Source organism: Gymnogyps californianus, chromosome 4 (assembly GCF_018139145.2).
Source record: "Gymnogyps californianus isolate 813 chromosome 4, ASM1813914v2, whole genome shotgun sequence".
Lineage (NCBI taxonomy): Eukaryota > Metazoa > Chordata > Aves > Accipitriformes > Cathartidae > Gymnogyps > Gymnogyps californianus.
In genome coordinates this window covers 37801083-37823404 of record NC_059474.1, presented here as the reverse complement: position 1 = coordinate 37823404, position 22322 = coordinate 37801083, and the positions used below count along the sequence as shown (strand labels likewise).

The 22322-nt window shown below is 37.9% G+C and overlaps 1 protein-coding gene across 1 annotated transcript in view; it reads left to right on the top strand.

Annotated features, from left to right (window-relative positions):
• The window catches only part of TENM3 (teneurin transmembrane protein 3), a 388381-nt gene that overhangs the window by 65231 nt on the left and 300828 nt on the right, over nucleotides 1–22322 (top strand). Inside the window, exon 3 of the mRNA XM_050895382.1 lies at nucleotides 13189–13467. Within this exon, the coding sequence (XP_050751339.1) occupies nucleotides 13189–13467 (279 nt within the window). The remainder of the gene's footprint in view (nucleotides 1–13188; nucleotides 13468–22322) is intronic.

The window sequence follows — 22322 nt, the reverse complement described above, 5'->3', positions numbered from 1 at the left end:
TTTTTCCCCTCTGTCTAGAAATAGAGTGCAGATATGTGGCTTTGTTGACAGTCTAACTACATTCTAGCCTGCTAAATCAACAGAAAATAAATCTATAAGCAAAAAAGGCAAGCTTTAATAAATACCTGTAGTGGTTTAACCCCAGTCAGAAGCCAAGCACCACACAGCCGCTCCCTCGCTGCCCATCCCCCTCCCCCTGCTCCCAGTGGGATGGGGAGGAGAATCGGGAAAGAAGGCAGAACTCGTGGGTTGAGATAAGAACAGTTTAATAGCTAAAGTAAAATATAAAATTAACAATAATAATAATGAAATATAATAATACTAATACTACTACTACTAATAGTAATGAAAAGGAATATAACAAAAAAAGGAAGGCGGGAAAGGAAAAAAACCCCAGTGAAGCACAGTGCAATTGCTCACCACCCGCTGACCGATGCCCAGTTAGTTCCCAAGCCGCGATCCACCCCTCCCGGCCAACTCGCCCCAGTTTATATACTGGGCATGACATTCCATGGTACGGAATACCCATTTGGCTAGTTCGGGTCAGCTGCCCCGGCTCTACTCCCTCCCAGCTTCTTGCACACCTGCTTGCTGGCAGAGCATGGGAAACTGAAAAGTCCTTGGCTTAAGATAAGCGCTACTTAGCAACAACTAAGACCTCAGAGTGTTATCAACATTATTCTCACACTAAACCCAAAACCCAGCACTGTACCAGCTACTGAGAAGAGAGTTAACTCTGTCCCAGCTGAAACCAGGACAATACCTTTAATTGGAAACTAATTTTTAAAATTAATCATGACCAGTATTTCACTTTTTTTGCCCAGACTGTGTAAAATAACGATATCAAATTTCCAGTGTCCGCTGGAAAGCTACTGGAGCAGTTACGTGAGTTTCTTGAGTCTCTCAAATGTGGCACAATTTAAAAATGTCAGTGTGGTTTTTTTATGGCTGATATTTTGGGGTAAAGCCCTTCAAAGCTTTCTGCTAATGAATCAGAACTTTCCTACCTCTTCTTCCTGAGTTGTCTCAATACATGTCTTTGTGCTTTCTGCTTCCCAAAATCCCATGGTAGGAATTCAGAAGGGGATACTGCCATAGGAGATAGGTGTGCCCTGTTCAGTGGTAGCTTTATCCCAGGAGATCTTTACTTGTGGAGAGGAGGTTATCCAATTGTCAGTTCCAGTCACAGAATCTTTTTCCTCGTCTGTTGAATTTCTATTGCTCGAGTTTAATTGCATAAATAGAAATGAGCCTAAAAATGCATATGTTTGTCATTGTAATTCTAAAAACAACATTTAAAACATATAGTAAAATATCTGAACATGAAATTATTATATAACTGGGATTATTTTGTTAATTTTAAAACCCAGTTGGCAAGACTGGAAGAGCAGTTATGCTTGTTTAGGAAATTGTAACTTCATGTAGGCAACATGCTTTCAGTTAACATCAACGAGAGATAACACCTACTGTGGTCTCCTTCTCTTCTTAAGCCCCTTCATCTGTTGCAAAACTGGTTTTGTTTTTAAACTCTTTAGATGAGGATTATTTAGCCTACTATTTTTAGAACTTCTAATTTAGTTATTTATTTTCACTTTGTTGTTAATCCCCACATAAGATTCAAAAAAATTGGTCAGCCTGTGAATAATTAAACTCAGCACCCAGCCATGTAAATGAAGACCATGGGCTTTTTTCCTGTAAAAGTATTTTTAGGCTAGATACTCAGTTTTATATTGCATGTTTGACAAGATACCTAATGTCATCCTTGACAATGGATGAAGCACCATGAAAGACTGTTTACTTTCCAAGGTGTGATAATATGATTGTTTGCTGTTCACATGTTAGGGAGGAAGAAGACACCTATTTTCTTATGCTTTGAAGTATCCAACTATAATGAGCAGCCTAATTTAAATGTACAACTTCTCTAATTGAATTCAGCAACCTAAATGCTTGTATTTTGGAATATGCCCAAGTATCTTGCTGAATTCAGAATTAAAGCTGACTGTATAAAGTTGAATTTCTCTGTAGTACAGAGAGACATTCCTGTGTTTACGAAATTAAACTGCTGTGTGAAGTGATATAAAGTACATAGCAGACTGCTATGCAAAAATATCTGAAAGTGTGACATGACTATGGAGTGGGAGGGAAGGATTGTCGAAATATAGAAAGTAAGTATTATTTTTAAAATTGCATTTGGAAAAAATAATTGGAAGTAATAATATAACAATATGAAAATAATTTGGAGGAGATCATGAATCAAACCTGGACTCACAAGAACTGAAAAACTTTCTATTAAGTTAGTAAGAAAAATACAGACAGGCAAAAACTGTATTTTATTTACCATCAGATACATGTTAAAGGGAAGAGAGGAATATGCAATACCTCTTAGGTAGTCATTGTTCCGTTTCAAAGAGTTTTGTTGTTGCAGGACAGTATAGTCATACTATAGAGTGATCCACATACCACGTTAGTGAGTTTGCACAGGAGCAGGGGACTGACCCACAAGCACAGGTGACAGGATGCGCTGCAGATTTGTGTGTGTTCATATTTTCATACAAAATAATCAGAGCACTGTTTGCAAACTGCGTGAATTGAAAAGCTGAGCTGCAGGACACCTTTTGCTAATAGAAGACCCAATGAGGTAGTGCAGGTTTTGTTAAGTTTTTACTTTTTGAAAGCCTGAGTCAACTGTGGTTTAGCCTGCAGGTAAAGTTATTTGGTCTTTCTAGCTGGCAGTGAGAATGAGTTCACCATGTTTATCAATCAGAACAATTCATTGTCAGCCAAGCCTCAACATCAATTTATTTTCATGCTACCCCTTTCAGTTTTGCAGGAGAAAGTACTTGTATGCATGGTTTTGTATCTTTACTCTTCTGGAATACTTAAGTGCCTAAATTAGATTAAATGCCCTGATAACTCCTTGGAGCTGCAAAAAGAGGGCTGAACTTACTGAACAAGCAAAGAAAAAGAATTTCTTTCCTTCACAATATGCTGGATACCAGCTTGCTGAACAGTGAAGCTGTGTAAAGTATGTTACAGCGTGCGAATGTATCATAGCTATCGTTCAGCTGCCACTCCCGTGACACTTAGATTTAGGTGCTAGAAAAATCTCACCATTCAGCAAAAGAGGGACCTGAAACAGTGATATATATGCTTCGACAATTTTATTATTTAAGATATTAAACACTGTCAGGGATATATTTTTAAGACTTCAGAAACCTGAAACATTAATTGCAACTTCTGTCCTAAAGTAATATGACTCCAAAGTCTATTGCTTTTAAATACTAGCTGCTCAAAATGAGTTATTGGATAGCAAAATGTTTAATCTTTTTAGTCACCATAAATGTCAACTGTAGGATTAAAGGATTTAAATGGTCATGTTTTTAAACCTAAAGCTTGAGTACTTTAAACTTACTGTCTGAAGCAGTGGAAGGATAGATATGTAAGACCTTTTTTGACCTTCCACTACCTGTGCCTTATTGATGAGCTGATTTTGACTATTGAGTAGGCAAGTGATTCTCAATAGAACTGAATCAGCCAGCTTTGCAGATTATTTCCAAGAAGATATGAAATAATATATAAGTGACTTTGTGGACTCCCAATGAGCAAATTAATCACCATTCAGTGACATGGCAACTGCTGTCTCTCAAGATCTAAGGCAGATATTAGAATTAGTGTTTTATGTTCCTGGCTGCAATGAAAGATGTGTCCTGATTGTCATCGTGACAGATACTTTTTTGGTATGCTAAAACACAGTCACCTGCAGTCTCTGCCTGATTTGAGTAGGTAGCTTCTGTAAGCAGCATACAGTGCCAGTATGTTCTGAATAATTTTGTGGCCTTGAGCTAAGCACGTAACCTTCTGCCAGAGGTGGTTTTTTTTCCCTCTGTAATACAGGAATAATAACACTTACCCACCTCACAGGCGTGTTGGGAAGATTAATTAGTTTATGTTTGCAAAATGCTTTGAAGATGAAAAGCGCTGTAAGTGCTAAGTAATATTATCATCTTTCATTGCTATACTAGTTACTTCTTAAAGCAACAATAAGAAGTTAATTGGTTTTCAGGTTCCAGGTGATAAGGATCTGTTGACTTTTAAAGTTATTCTATTAGCTACAGAGTGGTACTAAGAAAAACATTTCACTTTTATTTGATTAGGAGTATATTTAGCTCACGCTCAGTGATATGCACACTTGCTCTAAGGTATTCATCTAGTTGAAATTGGCCCCTTGTGGGTCATGGTCTGTAGATGAGCTACAGATCTGGAGACAAAGGGCAATTGTGATTCTCCAGGGAAAAATCAACCTTGGTTATTGGCAGTAGACTGCTTGATCAGGTATTTCTACGCAGCCTTGGTCCACAGAGTAAAAACCTTGCCTTTGACTAGTCCAGTTGCAAAACAAGAGAATTAAGTTCTTGATCATAATAATTAAGGATTTATAAGGTGAGCAAGGGGCCTTCACAAGGACTTTCAGCCTCATGGAAAGGAAGATACTGTAGAGGGTCTGTAATTGCTCTTATATCTTTCTGTAGCTCATATACTGAGATGTATGTGCTGCTCCTGTTCATAATAAAAACTAAACTGAGGACTGGGGAGATAAATGGATCACATGCATGGGTATGAAAGATGACTTCAGCGTGTTAACATCTATGGAGAGAATAAAGCTAGAAGAGTGTGCGGTTAGAGATGGGGTGAGGGGAGGAATGAAAGAGGCTGAAGAGTCCTGTGTCTCCTGTCCGCTGATTTAGTGCTTAGGGCTGAGAGTCAGGGCTGTAGGCCAAGCTGTGAGTGATTGCTTATTCCATCACTGGCAAATAAATGCAGAAAGCGAAGCAGAGATGTAAAATAGGACTAATTCCTCAGAAAGTTCCTTGATACTTTCTGAAATTAGTTTGTAAAATGTCACAACTTACTGGCTTGAGAGCCAGTACTCAGAATTACTGAGCTTATTAAAGCCAAAAGAGGAAATGGCAGAGCCAAGGGAAACATTTGCCTCAAGTTTTGTGTTTCTACTTTTTTGCTTTGCAGTGTCATAAATATGTCTGAGTCATAAATCCTTTCTTGTCTTCAGCATAATGGACATTTTGCTAGAAAATCTAAATTAAGACAATGCTACACTGCATTTCTTATGGGGGTTTACAGAATGGAAACTCTTTTGGGGGGTGTGACGGGAGTGTGAGTGAGAGAGGGGGTAAAAGAGGTTTTAATTTCTGCAGAAGTCCTTGGATCTGTATTCTCTGTTGTTTCTTGCACTTACCTACAGCAATGGTCTGAGCGCCTAATTCTGTCCATGCATTGCAGAGCTGATTCCTATGCATGTAGGATACTTGTTTATAAAATCCTACAAATAGAAATGCGTGGGCTACTCTGAATAGCTCTGTTGGGTTTTTTCTTTATACCAGTTCAGAGCCTGTTGAACTAATCAATTTTCTACCATGCTGTGAGACACATCCCTCAGTGGGTCTGTCCACTCACTTGTAGTGGCAGACATGCCTTTCCCTCATGGAAAGGCAGAAATAACGGTCGAGTTTTGTCTCCTCCCCATATGGAGCAATAGCAGTGAGCTTGAGCTCTATTTTGTGTGCTTCTCTTCATGCTGCCTACTTCCTCCTCATCTTCATTCCCCATTTCAAGCCGTATGTCATGTCATTAGCATCGTACTGACCTTAATGTGGCAGTTCATACCTGTCAGATCTGTGGTTGTAGGCTCTTTGCAGACTGGATATCCATCATTTCTACATTGCTTACCCTTGGGTCATAGTTTCTTCACATCTATCAAATTTAGGCTTTATTCGTATTTTGTAATAAATGGATGCTGAGATGTTGATGGTCTGGTCCCAGGATCCAAAGATTAAGATAGAGGCCTAAAATGTCTATACTGTCATTCCGATCATGATCAAGACTTTGTGTTCCTTGCTACTCATGGAGTTGTATTTCTTTTTTAAATCCACAGAATCCTTTTTTTTTCTTTTTTTTTTTCCCCTTACAGCCCATGATCTGGACAGCTGTGTTAGTTTCTCTTAATTTAGTTTGTATCTTATGTAATCATAGTCATAAAACCAGATTTCTATATAAAATCCCCAAATTTGGAACCGTAATGTTTAAACTATTAATTCATTTACTGGAACATGATTGCTGATGCTGTAGCTTGAAGTTTTGACTTGTGCAATTGTGAAATTATCTTCAGCTGACTTTAATTTTACTCTGTGGTAACTTCAGAAGGGCTTGATGACCAGTCCTTTATCCTTATACTGGATTAAGAAGTGCTTCTTATGTTCTAGTCTGTGGATTAGTACTGAGGATCCCCTGCCACCCTCAAGCCTAGCAGGGAATAAAATTACAAATCTCCCATACTGCACAGAAGAGTCTGCATGTTTGAACCGTAATTTGGAAAACCAGTGTCAGGAAGATACTGTGTTTCATTCGCATTGATTCTGCTCTATTTCTTAAAATAAAAACTTTCCCAGGCTAGCATTTCAATCAATATCTCCTTGTGATTCTATAGTTTAATGCTAGTAAAAATATATGGCTGGTTTAAATATCAGGTTTGAAATACTTTATTTCCCACAAAAAATAAGTGTGGGGTTTTTTTTTCTAGAATTGACTCAAGTTTTGAGTCTTACATAAAGCTCTTCTACCAAGAGTGGCACAGGAAGTGCAGCTCAGAGGACTCACAGTATCTGGCACTAACGGTTTCAGAAGTCACTGAGACCATGACTTAGCTCCCCATACACTTTTGAAAGCCCATAAGGAATGGGAGAACTATGTGGTTAATGTTTGCTCAGAATAACGAGCACTTGAAAATTATATGCACAGTTGCTGAGATTTAATATAATATAGTGCTGTTTGTTATTACGTAGCTTACTGGATATATTGGAGAAGCAACTGTCTTTCATACGAATCTTACAGCTCCACTCTAAATCAGATAATGACAAGAAAAGGAGGTTAAGATGGAAAAGCGAATAGAGCGGAAAGGTCAAGAGAGATTAAGAGGTGACAAGGAAGAAGGTTGTGATGAGTGAAGAGAAAAACATAGGAATTAAAAACAGGAGGGAAATGTGATACAGTGGATTAGGATGGTTTAAATTTCACAGATAATTTGCACAAAAACAAAAGAGAGAATAAGGCTGAAGTAATAACAACAAAATACTATGCCAAATCAGAAAGAAAAAAAACATTAACATAGGCAAAGCTCATTACTTGTCAGTCTTCACTGCGATATCTTGCATTCTAGCAAACAGAACTCTGCAAGTACAGTTTTGAAAACTCCTTTTTAGTAAATATATTGTGAAGTTTGTGTGACAGAATGGATGGTATCACATCTATTACTCATTCTCTCTTTTGTGTAATTGTATTCTACCCACCTAACATTCTGACTTCTGGAGACAGCATTTGTACACTTATCAGAGTTTTATAGAGCATCCAAGGCATCTGTTTCGCTATTTTCTTTTTTAAAAATCTTTGTCCTTTCATTTCCAGCAAATTTGTTATCCAGCTGTACATTTGCTTACATTTCTATGTCTTTCCTCTCAAGACCTTTCCTTACAAAGGACCACCTTTGTAAGTGTGCCGCACTGTATTTGCCCCAGTAAATGGAAAAAAATATTTTATTTACAAAGAAGTTACATATTTTTCCTGAAGAAACGAGCTAGAATTGACACTTGAAAGTAAATGATGTTTAAGATCCCATAGGATTGTGTGGAATTCTTGCTAAACCAGTGCAGCTCTGCTTTGATCATCTAGGAAGATGACATCTACCCCATGTTCTCAGTGACTCAGTCCTGTAGTGACTAGCTAGTGCCCTGAGAACAGGACAGTTTGGCTGCCTATTGTTATATACAAAGAAGCTCCTTTTTCCATCTTTGACTAGCACATAATTGAACTCTGTATTTTTCAGGAATCAGTAAAGCGGCCAGCCAATTTTCAGTTAACAGAGCTATTCCTTCATAGTTGTCGTGTGTATGAGTTAGGAAGGCAAGGTACTGTTGAATCAGGTCGATAGTCTTGAGCTTTTAGTTGTACAGAAATGATGAAGCATTTCAAAGCAGCTGTGTGCTGGCTTCTGCTCTACAGAAAGTGTTCAGAGATATTGAGAACGAGCTCCAGGTAAGGAGCTTCAAATAGGAAAAACATGCCCACTATATAGTGTCTAAACATGGATACAAAAGGAAATAAATACTTTTCCCATATAAAAATAGCAGAAAACAACATGGTCCGTGCAGTAACACTTCGACGTCAGTGCTGCTTATACAATAAGCTTGTATGATAAGCACTGTATTATGAGGACATGTTTGTATGCAGTAGTCTGCAGATAGAAAATAAAAACCTGAGAAAAATATTTTTCCTCATTTGCTTTCTAAACAAATGAGACTTCTTTTAATTAAAAAAAAAAATAATCAGGATTAAGTAGGGAATCGAGGAAATGTAAGGGAGAAGATTGGTTCTCCTAAGGACCATAATCATAGGTTTGCATCCATATAGCTTTAATTGTTTCATAATTTTTCTAAGTTTAGTATAAGTATTTTTGTCATGCTTTATCACAGAGTGATTATAGGGAAAATGCGCTTGATTTTTGAATGGCACAAAGGCATTATGGGCAGATAGAAGAAGGCAAGATACAAAGGAAGACTGGATTAGAAAGGGGACAGACGAGTAATGAAGGATGCAGAAACAGCATGAAACTTCATCAGAAACATAAGCAAGAGCCAAACTAAACAGAATTTTGAGTGTGGACTTGGATGGGTTTGGAACCTCTGCTGTTTTGGTACTATGTCTGTCCTGTTATAACAAAACCAAAACCAGCAAAGGCACTCAAACTTAAATTCCTCTGATTTAAAAGGTAGAGGTGTGGGTGTATTTTTATGCTAACTAGTCAGATGCTCTGGAGGCTTTTCAGATTTTTTTTTTTCTTTCCCTCTTTTCCAAAATAGTCTATTGTTGCTAAAACCTGACTTGTTGACTTATCAGTGGTTAATGAATTACTAAGGACAGTGCTGATGTCTGGACATGCTGACAAATTCTCTGTTGGATATTTTTTGTTCATTCCTTCTGTTTGTTTGTTTCCCCATTTCATGGTTTTTAAGAGAATATCTCTCTGTATTTAGTATAGATCCAACTTAGAGCAAGGACTGACAACTGAAGAACCATGGAGCCTTTTCTTTTGGTTAGTAGTCCTCTTCAAAAACCCAGTTCCACAGATAACATTTCCAACTTGAAGCTTAAGTTATTATGGAGGTCTTTGAATAAATTCCCCGATTTAGACCAGGGAAACAAATGTGGCACAAGTGCAGCAGGTTTCCATTTAATTCCAGCTGTTAACTTCTGACTTTCTAAAATAATACATAATGTCTCCATACATCAAATTTGCTTACATGCAGTATTTGATTAAACTCAAAAAAATAATTTACATTTCTAGACAGTGTAACCTGTATGATTCTGGCAGACATATATATACACACACATTCTCTTTTAAAAAAATAATAATTATATATTTTAACATATAATTATTAAAATTACTTTGGTATACTTTTTTGTATGTATTTAACTAATGTAGTTAAGGAGGTACACCAATTGTATGTGGATCATTGCTTACACAGAAAGTGGTTGCAACATAACAGGTGGATATGTATGGTTACTGTTGGCAAATGCTGTTTTTTTAACAGTGATTGCTGCACAAGCTCCTGAAAGTTATTTTAGAGTTATTACATTAATTTTGTTCTTGCCTGCACAAATGGAGGGTGTCAGCAGTCCTTATACTACCCCTAAATTGATATTCCTAGCCAAGAGAAATACAGTATCTAATGGTAGAGTGGTAGTAAACAGCATTATTGTCAGTTTTTAAAACCTAACTTCATGATACATCTTCCCAAATAGTCAAAAACTCCCAAAGGTGTCTCCAGAACAAGTCTTCTTGAAACGTCATGTCTAATTTTTTGTATTTTACACTTCATACTTTTTTGAAGGAAAAGGAAAAAAACTCACAAAGCATTATGCCTATCTGTTTATTCTTTATCTACATTTTCTTCTCAGGAATTAGTTTATTACAATTGCCAAGTTGTTTTTTTAAGTCTTTATGAACTGTTGAGGCACTTACTGTCAGTGGGAGAAATTGCAAATGTGTGTATAGTGTAAGAAACCGATGATTAAATCCCTCACATTGAAGTAATTCTGGAAAGGTTAATTAGAAACTCTAAGAACACAAGAAGGAGAACATCCTCTCTTCATACTTGTTTTTCCACTGAGCTCCTACAACCTCCTTTTCAATTTTTATTTTTGTTTCATAGTATTGTTAAAAGCCCCCAACTGTTCTGCCCACTAAGTCTGCATCCCAGCTGTGTTCGGCTTCCCCTGGATCCTGGAAGATTTCTTGTTTTTATTGTTCAGGAATCTTAAGATGATGTAAAATTTTTATATCATGTATGTATGATTTCCTCTGGGATATAAATTCCTACACAAATACATATGTTTCCTTGTCAACTTTTTGGTTTGGGTTTTGTGTTTTTTGGTTTTTTTTCATTTGTGTAGGTAACTTCCACAGAGTACAATCCTCTTAGGAAAGCTCTTAGGAAAGCTTTAATTCAGAAAATGATTTAGCCTGATGTTTCTAAAGCTGTTACAACATTTTTGGGCTACGCTGTAAAACTTCTCAGTGTAGTGAAAAGCTCTAATATATTGAATGTGATGAGACAGCAATATACAAACCTGCCCCCCTTTTCTGTTTTGGCCCTGTGATATGCCGTTTTGATTCTCTTACCATTTATAAAAGGGGAAAAAAGAAGAAAATATTTTACATGATGGTAAGCTGTTGTAAACTTGAAGTAAAAAATACAATCCGTTAATAGATGGTAAGTGGTATGTTGTGCCTGAGACCAAGTCCCCTAGAAAATGATCATGGAGGATGTTGTTATATAATGCCTGAAGTAGTTTCTCTTAATAATAATAGTTTGCTTAAGAGGAAAAAAAAAAGGGGGGGGGGGGGGGGAGGCAGGCAATAGTCTCTTCAAATTGATGTGTCTGCACAGATGTCTCCCTGAGTGATTCTCTGAGTGCAAAGAGGTCCTTTTTGCAGAGGGGGGAGCATGGGGCTGTGTGGTGCAGGCTGGCTGAAGAGCTGCAGGTTGCAATGCTCAGCCGCTGCAGCTGGTCTAATTGTGGCTCAAGAGGCAGCATCTGCGTCTGTCCGCATCATTCCTTGCCTCCAGATCTCAGCACCGTGAGGTTATGGGGACTATAGGCATAACACCTGGTAGCGTTGAAATCAACGGCAGTTTTGTTACTGACTCAAGTAACCTTGTCTTCGATCAAAAATACCTCTTTCCTTTCCATTTTGCTTCCCAAAAGCCTGTTCTTAGAACCAGTAAGATGCTGCGTGTGCAACTGTGTATACACCTTTAGCCACTTCATGTGTGTGTAGGTATACCTGTATACATACACATGTGCACATAGACTTCTCCTATATTTGGTTCTGACTTTAGGCAACTGTTTGAAAATGTAGATTCACATAATAATGTACCAAACACATAAACCCAGTGTTCTAGACGGTCACCCTTAGCATGTATTTACCAAAATGCAAAATAATAAGCATTTTAGACAGTTGATACTTTCAGCTCTGACCCTATTACCACTGGGTGGTTTGTTTGGCCTGTTTGCTTCTCTGATTAGTTTCAACTCTCACAAAACCTGAAAATTCACATGGCATGACAGCTTTAAAAAATGACAAGATACTATCAGAGTGCATGGTAATCCCCTGTTCTTATACCCTTTGCACTGTTCAGACATAGTCATAGATATGCTTACTCCTTTTATATTTACCTCCCCAGCTGTTATTTTTGTTCAAATATTTATTCACAGCTGCATAATAAATACAGTTTGATTTGTACCTAATTGCAGTAACTGATTTTCATTATTTATGAAAGTCATTGTCAGAATTCATTTATGATTCTGACTGCGAAGAAACTTATAGTGACAACTTCATATGACCACAGCAATAAAATAAGTGGCTCACTTAAAACACGTCTATGGCCGGGGCATTAACTCTTAATATTTCAGGAATTATTTACACTTCTGTATTCACACTTCTGCAATTCTATTACTTTCTGATTGATAGGATTCTGTTCTTGCTGTATTATAAGCTTTAATTATCTTATGTATTTTTATGTTAAATGACTAATTTTGGAGAAATTAGGATGCCTGTCAGATTCAAAAATTGAATGTGTGTTCTAATTTGTTCCCAGAGCTATGAAATAACTGTGGGCTAGGGTGGAAAAGCATTATGGGTATAAGCATGCAAATGAGCTTGCCAAGTGTCTATATATCATAAAATGTCTTAAATCTATGGACATAAAAGTAGGATGAAGACACAGCCATTAAAAAGGCAGTCATTTTTGAGTGTCGCATAATTTAGACACTTTAAGTTATTGAAGTGTCACGAGTTTATTGCACCTAATTTATTAATACAATCATTTGGGATTCACTTATGTCTCTTGCTCTGCCCCAAAACAGAGGCTAAAAGTCTGTTTAAAATGCACAGACTCTGCTTCAGCAGTAAAAGCCTAAAATGTTTCTCAAAATACAGAGGCACAAAAAATAACAACTTTACTGTAGTCCTTGCAGGTAATGGGTGGCTGTGTTCCTGTTTGTTTATATTTGTGTATTAAAGTAGGGCAGAGAGATCCAATAAATACAAAGTGAGTTTGGTTCCCATTTAGGTTTTCCATTGCCACATTAGGTGACATTTGTATGGGGAAAATAGCCTGTTGCTTTGGCCTCTAAACAGGTCAAAAAAAAAAAAAAAAAAGATAATCCTGACAAATACCTTGTTACTGCTTTTACCCTTTGAAAAATAAAAAAAAAAAAAGTAAAAAGTTTGCCATTTATTTTTAATCCTTTCATGTGCTGAATTGGCTTTTCTTAGTTTGCGGGTTCTATTATGTTTCTTTCCTACCCAGGAGCACCTTTGATGTGTTTAAGCAGTTGACAAAACAGTGCTAAGGTGTAGTATGAATGAAAAGGGGCACCGCAGAGAGCTGGAGACAAAAGAATCCACTTGATTGTAATACATTCAGAGTTTTGACAAAACACCTTGTGTGATACCTGAGACAATTATACACATGAAGAGTTTTTACTTTTAGGTTCTTTTTAAAAAAAAAAAAAAAATTCTCACCTTTTGTTATCTTTTTTTCCCCTAATCAGGACAGAATTTTACCCTAAGGCAGTTAGGAGTTTGTGAACCAGCAACTCGTCGAGGACTGGCATTTTGTGCGGAAATGGGGCTCCCCCACAGAGGTTACTCTATCAGTGCAGGGTCAGATGCTGATACTGAAAATGAAGGAGTGATGTCTCCAGAGCATGCCATGAGACTTTGGGGCAGGGGGGTCAAATCAGGGCGCAGTTCCTGTCTGTCGAGCCGTTCCAACTCAGCCCTCACTCTGACTGATACCGAACATGAAAACAAGTCCGACAGTGAAAATGGTAAGTTCTTACGCATATGCCCATATATAAATCAATGTTTTATTTGCTGTTTTTGGTTGACACTCGATAATTTTAAATCATTAAAGGAATGGCCTTGAATTATTTACTTTTTTTTTTAAGTCGTTTTCTCAGAAAAGTCAATATTCAGTATCAGTCCTAACTAATGCAAGCTTTGGGTGTGATGTTTTCGCTGTAATTTTGAAAGAGTTTAATCACAAAAAAGATTAGCTCTGTTTTATCTCAGGCCATGTCACCTGTTACCCTTTGGGGAACGGCTATATAAGTGGTGATAAAGTTGATCCCCAAGGCCAGCTTGCAATCAAAGGTTTCATTGTAAACGCTTCTTCAAGACATCTTGGAGAAGTTGCAGAATCTTAGAATGGATGAATGAACGCAAAGAATAGCTTATTAACAGGGCTCATGTGGATGGAAAACAAATTTGATTGTGCTTTAAACTTCCTAGTTGATGAAAGCAATTGGAATTGTGGGGAAGAGGGACATGTGGCCTTTGATGTGCCTGGGGCACTGGATTACTGTGCAATTAAAATCTGCAAAAAAAAATCTAAGCAGCAGCTTTGTAGGATGTGGGGTATGGCCATTGTATATTAAGGCTTAGTGTTTAAATGAAGAGAGGTTAATAACAATTGCCTGATTAATTTTTAAAGCTTTTCAAAATTTTTTTACCTCCACTTGAGGTTATGAACAGAACCTAATGTGGTGTTAAATGCTAAATGCACAAACCTTAGAAAACATTTTGTCTTTAAATTCTTTTTATTTACAGAAGATTTTCAGCTTTACTAGAATTAAAATGATTGTTCTATTAACTTCATGACTTTCTATATGACAAATTCAAAAGAGGAATAAAGAAAAATGAGTAAGAACGGAAATTAGTGACGGTTATTGCCTGCATGTCTACATGTCATTTTATTAATTTATTAAACCTGTCTGCTCAGCTGTACGAAAGTCAGAGCAATTTTATTTCTATCCTCTGGCAATAGCTGTAACACATTGTGGGAAACAGCAATGTAGGTGTGTATGTATGGTAATACTTTTAAAAAAAAAATGCACTTTTATTTTAAACTACAAGCAATAATGTTTGGTCATACCTATTTATTATTTTAACTTCAGTTTGAGAAGACAAAACCAAAGCTATATTTTGGTATTATTCATACTTATTGTCTTTCCTCTGGTGGCTGGTTGTAACTGAAGATGCCTGTGCAAGACGGCTGTCTCAGCTGGGATCCTCCTTTTTGTTTTGGACTTAATGCTGTGTGGTACCTGAGGAAACAGCTTTCAGTGTTTGCAGGTGTCTTTTCTTATGCTTGGAAAACTTGTTTTGACTCGTAGGCGAGTTTTGAAAGAGGAGGACAGGAGTACTTGCCTACCTCCTTTTGGCAGTGGAGTTTCTATTGGATGACTCTTGATATTTCAGCTGCAAAGCAATCTAGAATAAATTGTTGAGCTGTCCTGTGATTTTCCTTTCGAAAGGTCTATGCTGAAACAGATTCTCTTGAGTCTTTTGTAAAACCCTTGGTTAATGATCTTGAAAATACATATTTACATATACACGCACGCGCACACACACGATTTCCTTAGAGAGTTGTATCTTTACATTAGCAAAGAGGTGACTGCTTCAGAAGTACAATAGGTTTGGTATACTTTTTTATAAACTTTATATGTAAAAAAGCAAAATGACTGATTACAATATGCCAAAACTTCCTACATGAGCTTAAAGTTAGAGTTTTATTTTATTTTTTCATGTGTGAGAAGACTGTGAATATGTTAGAAAAGACATTATTCTGCACTGGTTAAAATTATGCAAGGAACATCTGATGTTTGATACAACTTCAAAGAAGAGTTTAGTCACTGAAAAGGATTACAGTTGATTTATTTATTGATAGGGAGGCCAGCAGTCCAACTTAAGAAGGTACTGGGACTGCTGTGAGGCTAATGAAATTTTGATGGCTTGAGAGTCCCCTAGGGTTATGAAACATATATAACTTGGACCATGTCATGGGTCACCATTTCAGCAGAGGTGTTACAGAAGTGGTAAAAAGCTTAATCTTCTTTGGTATTTTTCTCTGAATTTTTGTTTCCACTGAGCATGGAATATTTGGCTGAGAAACGATTTTATACACGTAGTTGGAACTCAGTATGTTAAATGCTCACAGTAGAATAGAAAATGTAATTTAAAGCCAGGGGAGCTGTATCATCCTGGCAGGCACAGGTGCTCTAATCAAAGGACCAAACTGCAGGTATGAGTTTTGTTAATTTATGGCCTGAAGTTAATAGCTGTGGCAGTATACTGTTAAAATCTGACAAATGTGATAAGGCTTTGAAACCAAAGTTAGTGTTATGACAAGTCCTCTATACTGCATCTCCCTTTGCTGTGTGTGAAAGCTTCCTGACTGAATTTTGATGGAACTGGTTTACAGGTAAATGCATTTCTATGCAGCATGTTTACCTCTAAGGTAGATAAGGAGCAACAGGTTATGATGAGCAAAACACAACACCAGATCGTACCTTCCTCACCTAAAGGCCTCAGTTCTTGGGCAATCCCACTGTTCACCCAGTAAAACTAGTCACTGTTTAAATAGTCCATTTCCATAAGCAGACCTTATTGGAGTTAATGGGACCATTCACGATGATGAGAATTGTGGCTTATCCTACAGGTTTATGAACTCAGGATTAACCATTTGTTGAATGTACTTGGGGTTTTCTTCCTCACCAGTTAGGCAAGAAGAGAAGCTTGGCATCAAAACACGATTTCCTTTCCTTCCTTGTAACCATTGTCTGTATTTGCTCTTCTGAAATAGTTGCGGATTGCATATCCCTCAGGAAGGCAAAACTCAAGGTTCTGTTGCATAATTACAAAGAAAAAGTGGAAATAGTTTGTTGAAGATATTAACTTTTATTTGTCAAGTCTCAACATTATGTTTCTAAATTTGTGAATAATATTGGCAGGATTACACATTTCTTTAAACAAATAACATTGCACATGATTAAGTTGCAAAATTTTAAATATACTAATAACATACCATGAATATACCAGCAGATTTTTTTTTTTTTTTTTTTTTAGAAAACTTCAGAACTGTTTATCAAACATAGGGTTTATAGATGTATTCTCACATCAAAGTTGTAGGTTACTGCTCAGTAAATCATTCTGAAGATAAATATTTTTCTTTCAGCTCATTCAAGTTTCATATATGACTCCTGGCATCATATTCTGAGAGATTTGTCATGTCAGCCTCCCTGAAGGAGGACCGGCATCTGTTAATCTGGGCAACCTACCAGTGTCATGTACAGTATGATGTATCAATTGGAGCACACTCAGCACGCATGTATTTCTTCAGCCTTTCTTCTCTATTCCCATTGCAAGTTATTTCAGAAATGCTGCATCAAGAAATTTATGTTAGTAATTGTACTAGGAGCTGTGGCTTTGAAATACAAGCAGCCCATCTTTTACATGCTTGCTGGTAACTTCATGTTGTTAAGCTGTTCTAAGATTACTAAAGCTTGTCTTTTGAACTTGATAAATATTCCAGCAGAGTATGAAGTAGAAGTTGTAGTTAGCCTTCAAATGGCCCTTTTGCTTAAAGGGTCAGTATATTTTTAAGGTATCTTAGAATCCACTTATTTATTTAAATTATCTTTAAATTCATTAAACTGCAATCCCTGACTTCATGAGACATCAGAAAGCTAATAAGCAAAACATGAAAGTTAATTGAGCAAGTTATTCCTAAAGTCCAGCTCCTTATGGAGTTATTTATTTATTGTAAAGTTATATAACCAGTTTTGTGTGCAGATTTTGTGCCGGCGTGACATCAGGCTGTGGCAATTACTGTGACTGGAAAGTCACTCGTTTAAGACTTAAGTAAGTCCATGTCACCTTCTATCCCTTTGAAAGCAGTATTGACAGTGCTTCTGAAAAAGAGTTGGGCACTGCGGATAGATGCATGCCACATAGTTTACTCTGCCCACAGCCACAAAGACTAGCTGGGCGTACAGAAAGTAGTTCTGATGGCACTAGAATGTGGGGGTTTATTTTCTTACTTAGTGAACGTTTTGCACTGGTGGGGGTTTGTTAGAAAACCAGAGGAGATCAGGATGTAGCAAAATAAAAAGAAGAAAGGGAGAGAGGAGAATGAGATCATGGCCTCAGGCAGTCATTCTGAATTGGTTAGATAAGTGATTTGAAACTTGGACCCATTTTTCACAGATACAGAAAAGTAGATATTGCTGGTAGAAGGTTCATTGCTGAGGATTTCTGTAGAGAGAAAATATCAGTTTATCAGCTGTGTGGGCACCTGCTTGCTTCCTCTCCAACTTCAGACAATTTCTGAAGATAGCATTCTTGTGAACCTAATACTCTCTTGTCCTTCCAGAATGGTGAATTTACTGGCATTCAGGTCTCTGAAAACCAAGAAATACGTTGGTAAGATACTTGTCAAGACATTTTAAATCTGTTCTTTCTAACCCAGTACGTCTATAACATATACTTGAACTCTGCATTCTTAAATAATACACATCATTCAGGAAGTAGTGTTACACGTTTTCACCTGTTTAACATCCTTCTTTATGCTAAGGCAAAACTTGACTTAGATGAACTCTACTGAATAGGAGGTGCTTGGTACCTGCTAGCCAAACGCTGAGCCTACTGATCAAAACTAGCCACATAGCTGATGAATTAATATTCATCTTACTGCTGTACCACCATTTACAGCTTCTTCACTCTTTCCCACAGTATTCCATCTAGCAATTATCTACCCCTCATTAAGCATGCCAGTATCTCTTAAATCCTGCTTTGCTGCTGAGAAATTTCATGACCAGGAAATCAGTCTGTTTTATTGTTGACAGAAGTCAGCTCTGAAATATTTAATATCTAAACAGGCATACAAATTTTTCTTTGGTTACAGATACATGGAACAGAAATCCATACACAAAAGTAGTCATCCCTGGTTTTCTGCAATATTGTCACAAGTTTTCTGTAGTTATGCCAATTTTCAGATTCTGTTATATTATGATGGTAGTTCTGTGGATATATTTCAGTAAATGTTCTTAGCGTTCACTGTTAAGGCAATTGAAGATCATGTTGATAATTCCTTTGGCTAGTGGTAGCCAAAGAGGGAACAGCTGGGCTGACCTTTTCCCAGTAACTTTTTGGGATCTCCTGGATTTCAGAGGTTTGCGTGTCACTGAACTTGCTGTTGAGGAAAGGCACGAGATTCCCAAGGGCCATCTTAATGATGCTTTCATGATAGGAGTCTGGTACGGAACATCAGGCCAGAGGATGAGGCTCTTTGGAAACACTTAACCAAATCTTCTGATGCACAGGAACTGTAGACTTAACAACAGCTGACAGCAATAAAATTAGAATTGAGGTCTGCTAGGAAAATCAAATCTAAGAAGAAAATTTCAGAGAATTCACTCTTGGCTGTTAAGCTTATAAATCCTTCTAATGTTAAGGAGTGGTGAAAGAGGTGTTTAAAGACCAACTGTCATAGCTCAGGATTTCTCCAGAGATCTGAATTTCAAGACAGAACCATGCAGAAAATGGAAGGAAGGTCAAATTTCTGAGGAGGAGCTTACAAAGATGCAATTGAGGAGGTCCAGGCATACAAATAAAATTGAGACATTGTCGTGGTTTAACCCCAGCCAGCAACTCAGCACCACGCAGCCGCTTCCCCCTCCCCCCTCCCAGTGGGGTGGGAAAGAGGAAAGGAAAAAAAAAAAAAAGTAAAACTTGTGGGTTGAGATAAGAACAGTTTAATAACTAAAGTAAAAATAAAAATACACTACTAAGAATAATAATAACTGTAATGAAAAAGAATACAACAACAAAAAAAAAGAAATAAGAAAAGACAAGTGATGCACAATGCAATTGCTCGCCACCCACTGACCAATGCCAGAGCCGCGATCTGCCCCCACCCTGGCCAACTCCCCCTGTTTATATACTGGGCATGACGTTCCATGGTATGGAATACCCCTTTGGCTAGTTCAGGTCAGCTGCCCGGCTATGCTCCCTCCCAGCTTCTTGCACACCTGCTTGCTGGCAGAGCATGGGAAACTGAGAACTCCTTGACGTAAGATAAGTGCTACTTAGCAATAACTAAAACATCAGTGTGTTATCAACATTATTCTCAGACTAAATCCAAAACCCAGCACTGTACCAGCTACTAAGAAGTTAACTCTGTCCCAGCCAAAACCCCGACAGACATAATCAGCAAAAAAGTGAAGAGTTGTACAGAAACATGAATGCTAAGGAAAGGGAAAAGAGAGGGAGCTGATTTATAACTTAACAGTGAAGGAAGACCAGTAATATATTGCTGATGTGTTTTCTTCTGGTTGTTTTTGTTTCAGCATTTGCTACCTGAGTAACTGATCACAGACCTAACATTTATACTATTAAATACACGATTAGAGGTTACTTAGATAAATAAAATTTGTCCTGGATGTATAGAGTGTCTACAGCCTCTGGGCTTTTTATGACTCATGTCTGAGAAATGATTGATGATGGATATGGTTCTGGAAGGCAAAACCAAACAAATAGGACAACTTCAGAAGGGGCAAAGAGAAGGAAGAGGAACCTGCCTAATCAGTTAGACAGGAAACATCCTAGAAAAAAATATGTAAAAAGCTTATGCTTTATAACAATAAGCATGTGTTTGTACTAAATGAATCTTGTCAAGCTATAATGATGTCCTGTGATAGTGTAAGCCACTCCTTGATAAGGAAAAAGGAACTGATGCTAACAGTAATAGGTATTTTGATATTAGTAAGGCTTCTGACACTGCCTCACTCCTGACATACTCATAAGTAGAGACACAGGGTCTAGGTTCATTATTGCAAGATAAATGTACAACTTACTGGCAAAATCCGTAAAGAATGATTATCAGTATTTCATGAACTGGCAAGCTGAATCGAGTAGTACTCCACATAGCGTGTCAAAATTTTCTTAATTACTTGGATAATGCAAATAGAATGTTGTAAACTGGAAAGAATCACATACACTTCGTAGGACAAGATGAAAGCTGGAGAAGTGATTCCACATGAAAAAATGCAGTTCAGTAAATACAAGTGCAAAGACCTACATTTAAGTGAGAATAATGGAATTTCCCAAATGTGAGAAAGACAAGTGGCTGAATCACAGTCCTTTAGAAAATCATAGAATAATTCAGCTTAGAAGGGACCTTTTGAGGTCATGTGGTTCAACCATTTGCTTAGAGCTGGACTAACAGGCCTCGTTCAGTTGAGTTTTGAAAATTTACAGGAAGAGAGATTCCACATCATCTCTGGGCAACTGTTGCGGTGCTTTACCAACTTCATTGTGAATTTTTTTTCCCCTTTATATCTAATCAGAGTTTCCCTTGCTGCAATTGTGACCACTGCTTTGGGTAGTGGAAGACTGAAGTCAGATTTCTATCTTTTGCCTTTTCTAGGCTCACTCAGCTTCTCCTCAAGTTGTATGCTTCAGCACTCCAATCATCGTGGTCAGTCTCCACTGAATTCATTCCATTTTGTCAATGTTGTATGAGTACTCATGAACCCCAAACTGAATATTGTACTCCAGATGTGGTCTTCAAATGCTGAATAAAAGGGACTAATCACTTCCGAGGGTATGCTGGCTCCATTCTTCTGAATGCAACCCAGTATGTGGTTAGGCCTTATTGTTGAAAGGGCACACTGCTGAACTTGTTGTCCACGTTGAATCCCCAGGTCCTTTACTACAAAGCTGCTTTCCAGTGAGCTCCCAGCTAGTACTGTTAATGAGGTTATTCTGCCTTTGGACTTCATGACGTTTTTTCAGCCAATTCTTACAACCTGTTGAGATCCCTCTGAAAGGCAATCCTGCCCTGCAGTGTGTTGATCACTCTCTCCAGCTTGATGTCATCCACAAACTTGCTGAGGGCACATTCCATCCTCTTCAGTCTCACGATGTTAAATGTGGTACAGACATAAAACAGCATCAGCCCCAATATTAGCCCCTGAGGAATGCCATCAATATTGGCCAACAGTTGGACTTTGCACTACAAAACACTAGTCTTTCAGCCTCTTCATACAACCAGTTTTCCACAAACTGCACTTTGTAGCTCACCCATCCAGTCCGTCTCTCTCCAGCTTGGCTACCAGGATACTATGGGAGACCATGTTGAAAGCCTTGCTAAAGTCAAGGAAAACAATATCCTCTGCTCTCCCTTTGCTGAGATTATTATCTGTTCATAGAAAACAATCAGGTTGTTTGGATGTGATTTGCCTTTGGTAAATACATGTTAGGTGTTCTCATTCACTTTCTTTTCCTGGAGGCCTGTCCAGGCATATGAAGGATAACTCCAGCAGTATTTGTTCCATAATCTTCCCTGGGAGACTGAGGTGAGGCTGACTGCCTCTACTTCCCCATATACTCCTTGCCCTTCTTGAAGATAACATGACCTTTATCTTCTAAAAAGTCATCATGGAACCTTCCATTGCCATGACCTTTCAGGGAATCACAGAGTGGCCTTTCATTGACATTGGTCAGCTCTGCCAGCACCTGTGGATGCCTCCTGTCTGATCCCCTGGACTTGTGTATACCCAGCTTGTGTAAGTGGTGCCTAACAGCTTGCTCTTCCTCTGCAGTGGTAGGGCTTCTCAACTGTGGTTGAGCTTTGGCTTCCCTATCCCCCGTCCTGCATGTTCAGGAAATGTTTCTGTATTCCTCCTGGGTAGCCATCAGCTGAAGGTCATAGTGGTTATTTGTCAACAGTGTTTTCTGTGGTATGTGAGGGTTTCTTCCATGACCTTATAGGGTGTCTTTGTATACAGTGCCGCTGAAATAATCCTACTACTGCACCCAGCAGTGCTAAGACAGAAACATT